The sequence below is a fragment of the Papaver somniferum genome, chromosome 1 (assembly GCF_003573695.1).
Source record: "Papaver somniferum cultivar HN1 chromosome 1, ASM357369v1, whole genome shotgun sequence".
NCBI classification, from domain to species: Eukaryota; Viridiplantae; Streptophyta; class Magnoliopsida; order Ranunculales; family Papaveraceae; genus Papaver; species Papaver somniferum.
The window spans coordinates 49507532-49519408 of record NC_039358.1 but is presented as its reverse complement, the minus strand read 5'-3'; the positions used below and the strand labels follow the sequence as shown (position 1 = coordinate 49519408).

Here is an 11877-nt window from a genome sequence, read left to right as displayed (position 1 = left end):
CCAATTTAAGACAGCAAGAGAGAAATGTGTGTGAAGTCTCCGCCCCGCTGCATTAGCCCATGAAAGAAGTAGAGTGCCAGCTTCAGTACCAAGCTCCAAGTCGAAATTAAAAAAGAGGCCAACTTCAAAGGTGCGCTTATTTCTCTCCTCCATTAAACCCAGCATACAGCTGCAGGTATATGAATGGGCATGCTATATTTGGACCAGATCTTGGGAACTCAACAGGTAACCAACAGAAGTGATAGCTTATGAACAGTATCAGGGAAAACCCATGACCATTTCTTATTTGGAGTAAGCATAGTCCAAAGTTGAAACATTTCTAGCCGCTTTGCAATGCAGCAACAGATGATCGACAGACTCCTCCTTGTTGCCGCAGATGATGCAAGAATTATTGACACCAACACCCTTTCCTGTTTAACATGTCAGTTGTGTTCAGTCGATTCAAGACACCACATCACATAAAAGTTCACCTTAGGAGGTATCTTAGCATTCCAAATAAACCTGCAAGGGAACTGCGCAACATTGTCATCAGAACCAAGACAGGAATAGAGGTATTTTACTGAAAAACTCCATTTGAAGTAAGCCTCCATCTTCGAGTATCATCAGTCTCATCAAGAAGCCAATGACTTGCAATGATGATATGAATTCCTCGACTTCAGTTTCACGTAAAACTCTCTTAAATTCCCACTTCGAGCTCACGGAAACCATTCTCATTAAGAATACAATCTTCTACTTTACAATCTTGTCACGTATAGCTTAAAATCCCATTCATCAAGGATGGACAAATATCATTAAGAAGACTGCATCCTGACCAATAATCAAACCTGGGTTCCCCGAATGGACAGTTCACAGACAGTTGTCATTACCAATTGCGCACGACTTGCAATTGCCTTCTAGCAAGCAATGCCCATTCGAGTTGTTGGGAACCAGTGAGCTGAGGGAGTCTCCATACCTGCTGCCTTGTTCATCTCTTTCAGACTAAGTACACCTAGCCCACCATTAAGTTTTGATGTGCACACTTTTTTCGTTGACTTGAAGTGCGAATTTTTGAACCCTCTCTAGACTCCCAAAGGATTGCATTTCCTAGGTAGTAAACCAGATAAGGTATGGCCTATGGGATGTGCAACATTGAGGAGAGAAAGATTAACGAAAAACAGGTACCAACTTGGAAATTTTAAAATGCAGGATAAACCAATAAAAGAGCAGTAAATGACAACATCCATGAAATTTCTTTATAATCACATCACATCTAAAGAAACTCGGTTTCTTTAAACAAGATAACTAAAAAAAATAAATAAACACCGATTCTCTAGACATATAATCAACAGCAGTTAGACTTCTGCAGCAGGGGATTTGATAGACTACTTAGCTTAACAGTAGTACCAAGAGGCATATTCCTCTGTCTGCAGAACAGCTTTCTTTGTAGGAGTAGTAGCAGCAACTTTCTTTGCAGGAGCAGCACTTTTCTTCTTCTTAGGTGCAGCAGTAGTAGTTTCAGATTTCTTGAAGGTAGTTGGAACAACAGCAGTAGTAGACTTGGGCTTTGATGATGATGAATTTGTTGGTTTCTTCCTGCTCTTGGTCTTCTCATCGGCAGCAGCAACAGCTTTTATCTCCTTCTTTGATGCATCGGAAAGCTTGAAAGAAGAAGCTTCAACCTTAATCAATTTCTGATTAGCAACACAATTCTTCAATTCGACACCTAACGTTTTCTTGTATCTTTTGGGATATATATTTAAAAACATAGTTTTGTAATATTGTACCAAAATTAGAGACATAGTGTGGTGGTATTATTTTGGGCTCCCACACTATAGGCTTGGGTTCAAGTCTCACTCCACCCCACATTTGACTAGGTATATTATAATATCTATATTACTTAATAAAATCCGGAGAGCGGGGCCTTGGGGGTCTTGGGAGGTCTGGTGATTCAGAAACTGATTTTTTGCAGGTTTTAACTCTTGATTTCCAAAACGGTTTTCTACTTAATATTCTCTAATTAACTCTATTAATTTTTGGTAACTATATTGTTACCGTTTTATGAATGTTATGGAGGATTTTCAGTGAGCACTAATTACGAAATTATTTTCATTAAAAACCGTATTGATTTCTTTTTGAGATATAAAAGAACAGTTTCTGGAGAAGATTAAATATATGTTTTTCATCTATTTTTGAGTTCTGAGCAAGTGAAGAAAGAGTAGTTGTTGGTTCGATTTCTCATAGTGCAGAGAAATCGAACAAGAGAGTATCAGTTGTTTTATCCCATAGGGTTTTCAACAAGTTTTGACTGCTAGCACAATCAAGAGGCAGAGTCGCGAAACACCTTAAAGATAGCGACCTAGTCCGCGACTCAGCTGTTTGATATTTATTTTTGTGAATTTTCTATATTGTTTCCAACAATTTTAAGGTGTTTGATTTTGCTATGGAGGTTGAAAAGAAGCGTGTTGATGATACCAACAAGCCATTCAAATTTGAAGGGTTGCATTTCAGAAGATGGAAGCTGAAGATGTTCTTTTATCTCAAACTCATGAAGCTGCATATGATTGTGTTGAGTGTTCATCCTGGAACCCTAGAACCTGCTGCTGATAAGACTGCTGATGTTGCTGCTGATGCTGATGATGGTGCTGCTGCTACTGATCCACCTCCTACCGGTGGTGCCAAAGACGTTGTTTCTCAAATTCCTGAGGAGAAACAGAAGGCCATTGACAAATCGGTCGATGATGACTTTGATTGCAAAAACTACATTCTTAACGCATTATCTGATGATTTATATGAGTATTATTCAACTTTTGAAACTGCTAAAGATGTGTGGGATGCATTACAGAAAAAATATGACACCGAGGAAGCTGGATCAAAGAAGTATGTTGTGATCCGGTATTTGAGATACCAAATGGTGGATGATAGGTCAGTTGTTGCACAAGCTCATGAACTTCAAAAAATTTACCACGAAATTATGACCGAAGGTATGAAAACTGATGAACAATTTCAAGTTTCTGTAATGATTGACAAGTTACCACCTAGCTGGAAAGATTTTCGTAATACTTTGAGTCATAAGACTAAAGAATTTTCTCTTGAAAGTTTGATTGTTAAGCTCAGGGTTGAGGAAGAATCTCGGAAACAAGATAAGAAGGAAGAGATTCTCATTGTTTCTAACAATAAGACTCATCCTAGTTTGAAACCTAAGAAGAAGGACCTGAAACCTAACCCGAATCAAAAGAAAGGAGGAAGGCCTAATCAAAACAAGAACCAACACCCATCAAGAAATGGACAGAATTCCAATTCTGAGTTTCTTTGTTATACCTGTAATAAACCAAACCACATGGCTAGGAATTGCAGGTTTAACAAGGAAAAGAATAACGCACAAGCTAATGATGTGGGTGACGTTATAATTGCCATGGTCTCTGATCCAGAGTTCTACATGGTTGGTGGATCTGATGGTGGTGGATAGACAGTGGTGCTTCACGTCATTGTTTTTTTGATAGGTCCAAGTTTAAGACTTATGCTAAACCAAGGATAAGAAAGTGTTGTTGGGAGACTCTCACAGCACTATGGTGAAAGGTTCTGGTACGATAGAGATGAAGTTTACTTCTGGGAAGACACTCATGCTGAAAGATGTCCTTCACACTCCAGAAATGAGAAAGAACCTTGTTTCAGGCTATCTTCTCAACAAGGCTGGGTTGTATCAAACTATTGGGTCTGATATTTACACTATAACTAAGAATAAGAGTTTTGTAGGAAAAGGTTATGCTACTGATGGAATGTTTAAGCTTAATGTTGATGCTATGAATAAAATTGAATCTTCTGCTTATATGGTTTGCAATTTTAATGTTTGGCATGGTAGGCTTTGTCATGTGGGTAAAAAGTTAGTAAATAACATGAGCAAGTTAGGTGTCTTCCCTGAATTTTCTGAAAATGAATTTGAAAAATGTGAATACTACAGTCAAGCAAAAATAACCAAAACTTCACATAAATCTGTTGTAACAGAATCCAAACCACTAGACTTAATACATTCTGATTTGTGTGAATATGAAGGTATCCTAACTAGAAATGGAAAAAGGTATATCATGACGTTCATTGATGACTGTTCTAGTTATACTTATGTTTATTTGTTGAGCCATAATGAAGCTATGAAAAGTTTAAGATCTTTATTGTTGAAATTGAAAATCAATTTGGTAGAAATATTAAGAGGTTTCGTAGTGATAGAGGCATTGAACATGATTCTGCTCCCTTTACTGAAATTTATCAAACTAATGGCATAATACATGAAAGAACTGCTCCATATAATCCTCAAATGAATGGGAAAGCTGAGAGAAAGAATCGTACTCTTACTGAATTGACTGTTGCTTGTTTTCTTAGTTCTGGTGCTGCTTCTCATTGGTGGGGTGAATGTTTGTTGACTGTTTTCCATGTTTTAAATCGCATTCCCAATAATAAAACCAAAATATCTTCTTATGAAATCTGGAGAGGTAGAAAACCTAATGTCTCTTATTTTAGAGTTTGGGGTTGTTTAGCTTTTGTTAGAAAACCTGATCCTAAAAGACATAAGTTAGAAAGAAGAGCTTATGAATGTGTTTTTATTGGTTATGCTCAAAACAGTAAAGCTTATAGGTTCTTTGATATTAATAATAAGGTTGTTATTGAATCTATTGATGCTGATTTCTTTGAAGAGAGATTTCCTTTTAAATCTAGAAATAGTGGGGGTAATAGTGGGGGTTCAATACCAAGTACTTTACCTAGTTCTGATTCTGAACCTAGATTAGAAGAACCTAGAAGTGAAGAAACTAGGATCACTGAATTTGAACCTAGATGCAGTAAAAGAGCTAGGACTGAGACAAAAGATAAAAATCCCGTCTTTGAATTTTACGCTATAGAGGAAGAACCTTCTAATTTACAAGAGGCGTTTAGTTCTGTAGAGTCTAGTTTCTGGCAAGAAGCTGTAGATAATGAATGGGATTCTCACATGTCTAATGGAACTTGGCGTATAGTAGATTTACCTCCTGGTTGTAAGCCTATAGGTTGTAAATGGGTTTTGAAAAGTAAACTCAAACCTGATGGAACAGTAGATAAGCACAAGGCTAGACTGGTTGCTAAAGGATTTAGGCAACGAGAAAACGTAGACTTTTTTGATACTTATTCTCCTGTTACTAGATTAACATCTATACGTGTTTTGATTGCTGTTGCTGCTTCTCATAATCTTGTTATTCACCAAATGGATGTTAAAACTGCCTTTTTGAATGGTGAACTAGAAGAGGAAATTTACATGGAACAACCTGAAGGTTTTGTAATTCCTAGACAAGAACAAAAAGTATGTAAGCTAGAAAAATCTCTTTATGGTTTGAAACAAGCTCCTAAACAATGGCATGAGAAATTTGATAATTTAATGATTTCAAATAACTTCAGAATAAATGAGGGTGACAAATGCATCTACTATAAATCTGAGAATAATGTGTGTGTGATTGTTTGCTTGTGTGTGGATGATTTGCTGATATTTGGTTCCAATTTATCTGTTGTCAATGAAACTAAAAGCATGCTTAGTTCGAATTTTGACATGAAAGATTTGGGTGAAGCTAGTGTAATCTTGGGAATCAAAATAACTAGAACTAGTAGTGGTATTACTTTAGATCAATCTCACTACATTGAAAAAATTCTGAAGAAGTATGATTATTTTGATTGTAATCCTGTTTGTACTCCTTTTGATCCTAGTGTGAAATTGTTTAAGAATACTGGAGAAAGTGTTAGACAATCTAAATATGCTAGTATAATTGGCAGTCTGCGTTATGCAACTGATTGTACTAGGCCAGTCATTGCATATGCAGTGCGAGTTTTGTGCAGGTTTACCAGTAATCCTAGTTTGGAACACTGGGATGCTATTGAGAGGGTTATGCGGTATCTGAAAAGAACCACAAACCTAGGATTACACTATCAGAGTTATCCCGCAGTCCTTGAAGGATTTAGCGATGCTAATTGGAACACTCTTTCAGATGATTCCAAGGCCACCAGTGGATATGTTTTTACTATTGCTGGGGGCGTTGTATCTTGGAGATCAAAGAAACAGACAATTATAGCCCAATCTACGATGGAGGCTGAATTGATGGCACTAGCAGCAGCTAGTGAAGAGGCAGGATGGCTGAAGAGTCTGTTATCAGACATTCCAGTATGGGGAAAACCGATACCAGCCACTTTGATCCACTGCGACAGTACCGCGACTATCAGAGTAGTAGAGAATTGTTATAATAACAATAAGAATCGACAGATACGTTGAAAGCACGACACAGTTAGAGAATTTCTCACGACTGGTGTTGTTGGAGTAGATCATGTAAGGTCTGAAGGAAATATAGCTGATACTTTGACGAAAGGATTAGCAAGGGAAAAGGTATGGAATATCTCTAAAAGTATGAGACTTTTTCCAGTGAGAAGTTGAGTCATTTGTAATGGATACCCAACCGATAAATAGGTTCAAAGGGACTAGACGAAGTTACAAATGATATGATAGAGTCATGCATTCCCATAGCATGATATCCTGAAGTGGGAAACAGGCTGAGTGTTTAAACTCTTAATGATGTCTATATCTCTTAAGTTAGAGTGGGATACACAGGAGTATTCTTGATAGACTCATCTATACAGATGTGAAGGTGTGGCTGCCTTCCATGAGAACTTGGGCACTTCTCTAGACCGTTCGTTAAAAAAAAAGGATAAGCACATGGCCTTAATGTGCGAACTTAAGGACTTTACTCTAGATATAGTTTTCTGTGTTGAATAATCTAGTATTAGTTAGAGTTCAAGACGCGAGTCACTCTAGTTACCTGATACTTAGAAAGTTTAACACTATGTAGAGGTTCAAGTCGAAAGGAACCTTTGATTATGCACAATTGTATATCACTTACTCAATGTTTTGAAATATAAGTGGGGGATTGTTGGGATATATATTTAAAAACATAGTTTTATAATATTGTACCAAACTTAGAGACATAGTGTGGTGGTATTATTTTGGGCTCCCACACTATAGGCTTGTGTTCAAGTCTCACCCCACACATTTGACTAGGTATATTATATATATATCTATATTACTTAATAAAATCCGGGAGAGCGGGGCCTTGGGGGTCTTGGGAGGTCTGGTGATTCAGAAACTGATTTTTTGCAGGTTTTAACTCTTGATTTCCAAAACGGTTTTCTACTTAATATTCTCTAATTAAATCTATTAATTTTTGGTAATTATATTGTTACCGTTTTATGACTATTATGGAGGATTTTCAGTGAGCACTAATTACGAAATTTATTTTCATTAAAAACTGTATTGATTTCTTTTTGAGATATAAAAGAACAGTTTCTAGAGAGAAGATGAAATATATTGTTTTTCATCTATTTTTGAGTTCTGAGCAAGTGAAGAAAGAGTAGTTGGTTGTTCGATTTCTCATAGTGCAGAGAAATCGAACAAGAGAGTATCAGCTGTTTTATCCCATATGGTTTTCGACAAGTTTTGACTGCTAGCACAATCAAGAGGCAGAGTCGCGAAACACCTTAAAGATAGCGACCTAGTCCGCGACTCAGCTGTTTGAGATTTATTTTTGTGAATTTTCTATATTGTTTCCAACAATTTTAAGGTGTTTGATTTTGCTATGGAGGTTGAAAAGAAGCGTGTTGATGATACCAACAAGCCATTCAAATTTGAAGGGCTTCATTTCAGAAGATGGAAGCTGAAGATGTTCTTTTATCTCAAACTCATGAAGCTGCATATGATTGTGTCGAGTGTTCATCCTGGAACCCTAGAACCTGCTGCTGATAAGACTGATGCTGCTGATAAGACTGCTGATGTTGCTGCTGATGCTGATGATGGTGCTGCTCCTACTGATCCACCTCCTACCGGTGGTGCCAAAGACGTTGTTTCTCAAACTCCTGAGGAGAAAAAGAAGGCCATTGACAAATGGGTCGATGATGACTTTGATTTCCAAAACTACATTCTTAACGCATTATCTGATGATTTATATGAGTATTATTCAACTTTTGAAACTGCTAAAGATGTGTGGGATGAATTACAGAAAAAATATGACACCGAGGAAGCTGGCTCAAAGAAGTATGTTGTGAGCCGGTATTTGAGATACCAAATGGTGGATGTTAGGTCAGTTGTTGCACAGGCTTATGAACTTCAAAAAATTTACCACGAAATTATGACCGAAGGTATGAAAACTGATGAACAATTTCAAGTTTCTGTAATGATTGACAAGTTACCACCTAGCTGGAAAGATTTTCGTAATACTTTGCGTCATAGGACTAAAGAATTTTCTCTTGAAAGTTTGATTGTTAAGCTCAGGGTAGAGGAAGAAGCTCGGAAACAAGATAAGAAGGAAGAGATTCTCATTGTTTCTAACAATAAGACTCATCCTAGTTTGAAACCTAAGAAGAAGGACCTGAAACCTAACCCGAACCAAAAGAAAGGAGGAATGCCTAATCAAAACAAGAACCAACACCCGTCAAGAAATAGACATAATTCCAATTCTGAGTTTCTTTGTTATACCTGTAATAAACCAAACCACATGGCTAGGAATTGCAGGTTTAACAAGGAAAAGAATAACGCACAAGCTAATGATGTGGGTGACGTTATAATTGCCATGGTCTCTGATCCAGAGTTCTACATGGTTGGTGGATCTGATGGGTGGTGGATAGACAGTGGTGCTTCACGTCATTGTTTTTTTGATAGGTCCATGTTTAAGACTTATGCTGAAACCAAGGATAAAAAAGTGTTGTTGGGAGACTCTCACAGCACTATGGTGAAAGGTTCTGGTACGATAGAGTTGAAGCTTACTTCTGGGAAGACACTCATGCTGAAAGATGTCCTTCACACTCCAGAAATGAGAAAGAACCTTGTTTCCGGCTATCTTCTCAACAAGGCTGGGTTGTATCAAACTATTGGGTCTGATATTTACACTATAACTAAGAATAAGATTTTTGTAGGAAAAGGTTATGCTACTGATGGAATGTTTAAGCTTAATGTTGATGCTATGAATAAGATTTTTGTAGGAAAAGTTTATACTATAACCCTGAGGCTATTCACACAACAAATGGTGTAGGTATGTCCATTTCTTACACAGGATACTCTAATAGAATTGCTAATGATCATTCATTTGTTCTTAACAATATCTTAGTTGTTCCACAATCATCACATAATCTACTATCCGTTCATAAATTCACATCTGATAACAACTGTTCATTGACACTTGATTCTCATGGATTTTCTATGAAGGACCTCAATTCTGGGAACACTCTCTTCCAAGGACCACATAAAAATGGTCTTTATTATATATCCTTCAGCAAAACACCTCATGCTCATCATGCTTCCACAATCACAGATCATGCTTTGCTTCACAGAAGATTTGGTCACCCAACATTCCAAACTTTCCAAAAAATTTGTCATCAACTACAATTATCAAATATCACTAATAAACCATTTTCTTGTACTGAGTGCAAAATTTGTAGATCTCATAAACTTCCTTTTTCAGTTGTCATGCAATGTAGCTACAAAACCACTAGAATTGTTACATATGGATTTATGGGGGTCCATGTCATACCTCATCCACTTGTGGTGCTTTGTACTACGCCAATGTTATTGATGATTTTACTAAATATTGTTGGATTCTTCCCATATCTTCAAAGTCTGATTTTAAACATTCCTTTGTTGCCTTAGTCACTAGACTTGAAAATATGTTCTCTCATAATGTCATCACTATTAGAACTGATAATGGAGGTGAATTTCTTAATCTCTTTCTTGCACAATTTTGTTCCTCTAAAGGCATTACTCACGAACTGACATGCCCTCACACACCAAAACAAAATGGTGTTGCTGAGGTAAAGCATAAGCATCTAATTGAGGTTACTAGGACTCTTCTATTTTAATCTGGACTACCTACATCCTTTTGGGTTGAAGCTTTGCAGACAACCAATTATCTCATTAATAGGCTTCCAACAAGGTTCACTGCTTTTAAAACTCCTTTTCAAATGCTTTTTCATAGAGCACCGGACTATAATTTTTTAAAAGTTTTTGGTTGTGCTTGCTTCCCCTGGCTCAAACCTTATACAACAAACAAAATACAACCCATGAGTAAACAATGCATCTTCATTGGTTATAGTCTGACACAAAAAGGTTACAGATGTTATGATCCTGTATCTGTCACTATATACATCTCTAGGAATGTCTCATTCAATGAGTCCAGTTTTCCTTATACTACAATTCTCAATCAATCAGCTTCTCCATCTGCTGATACTGAGTTCATTTCTGTTATTCCTGCTACTGCTTGTCCTCCACCCTCTACTTCTCTCTCTATTCCATTATCTGATTTAACTCCAAAAGTAATAGGGAATGATCATAGCATAACTACTAGGGGTAAGAATGGAATATATACACCTAAGTCCTACTTTTCTACTAAACATCCTCTACCTGTTGCTTTTCTGTCAAAAGTTCCTTCTTATATTACTGAAGCTAATAAAGAAGAAGTGTGGAAGATTGCTTCAGTAAATGAGCACACAGCCTTGCAAAATGCAGTCACTTGGTCTCTAGTTCCACCAGTTGAAGGACAAAATGTAGTTGGATGCAAATGGCCACTAGTCCAAAATGTGGATTTTAAGACAGACCAAATCTGTTGAAAACTAGGTTATATGACAAATTTTGTCCGTCCTAAAGTCTGTCCTATTTTTGGTTTACTATTTTAAAAAGGACGGGCAGTTCTTGTTAAAGAAAAACCACATATCTCATTTGTCCAAAAATACCGATTAATTATGTATGTCAAAATTCACGTTTTAGAATTCAGCATCCTAATTCAGCCTAGTCAGTTTCAGCCGAATCTGATTCATCTTAATCAAAATACAGCTGAGTCAATATGAATTTTTTTTCCATTTAACAAACAATATATATATGTACATATTTTCAGTATAATACTTGAAACAAGCCAGCATACAGAATTTGGTTAACAAATGAATATTAAAATTAGCCAGAATTCAAATTAATTACAACGTGACAACAAACATCCCCAGCTTCAATAAGAGAAGCTACATATCTCATTCACATTTTAAACAACAATGAAGAGAAAAAAAATGATTTGAGGTGCATTAGTTACAGGCCGTTCTTTCGTATCTCCGGGAAAATATCTCCAAGTGGTTTCTCACCAACACATTGCTTCATGATGCCATGGATGACTTCATCAGGTAAGGTTCCAAAATTTCCATCATTTAACCTAACGCTTTCTTCTTTAGATTCCTCAAGACGCATCCAATCACTAGATCATGTCCACAATTAAAACAGAACACTTAGGCTAACATGCCAACAACAGTACACTGGGGAACAATATGAATCCAGATGGATCTACAAAAAATGAAAATAAAAGGAATCCAACCAATTAATAATGCCACTGTATTAGCCAGGTGTGTATATAAGCCACGTAATAGATGAGAGTTAGCGCTCTGATAGCTATCCCATGACTGTGTCGTCTCCCTACGAGATGTACAAATGCATGACCTGGTTTTTCTATTCTTCGGATCATGATCAACTGCAACCCTAAACTGAGCTGAATGTCTAAGTGTGGTGAAGGATGAATTACGGACAAGATTATGTTATCCGTAACCATGGTTACAACCTATTCAAAAGTTAAATGTATCACTGATTGCTTAATCAAAGTTAAACGGATCATTGACTGCTTAATCTGTTCTAATAGAACTAAAATGACACCTAAATCATCATTATATTGAGATATGACCACGTGAGGACCATACCAAATGCAAAATAATCAACAGTAAACTAATAATTTCATTATTAATGATGATTATATGGACAGATATTTCCCTAGTTGTGTTAGGATTACCTAGTTTTTGGTACCTCTTCCAGTAAAGGATGAC

The 11877-nt window shown here is 36.7% G+C and overlaps 1 protein-coding gene across 1 annotated transcript; it reads right to left on the bottom strand.

Moving 5' to 3' along the window:
- Positions 1-1370: 1370 nt before the first annotated feature.
- Positions 1371-9565, bottom strand: LOC113305565 (histone H1-like). The gene is made up of 2 exons (XM_026554602.1): positions 9561-9565; positions 1371-1719 (listed from the first exon to the last, which is right to left on the bottom strand). The coding sequence occupies exons 1-2, from the start codon at positions 9563-9565 to the stop codon at positions 1371-1373; spliced, it is 354 nt and encodes a 117-aa protein (XP_026410387.1).
- Between the last annotated feature and the right edge of the window lie 2312 nt (positions 9566-11877).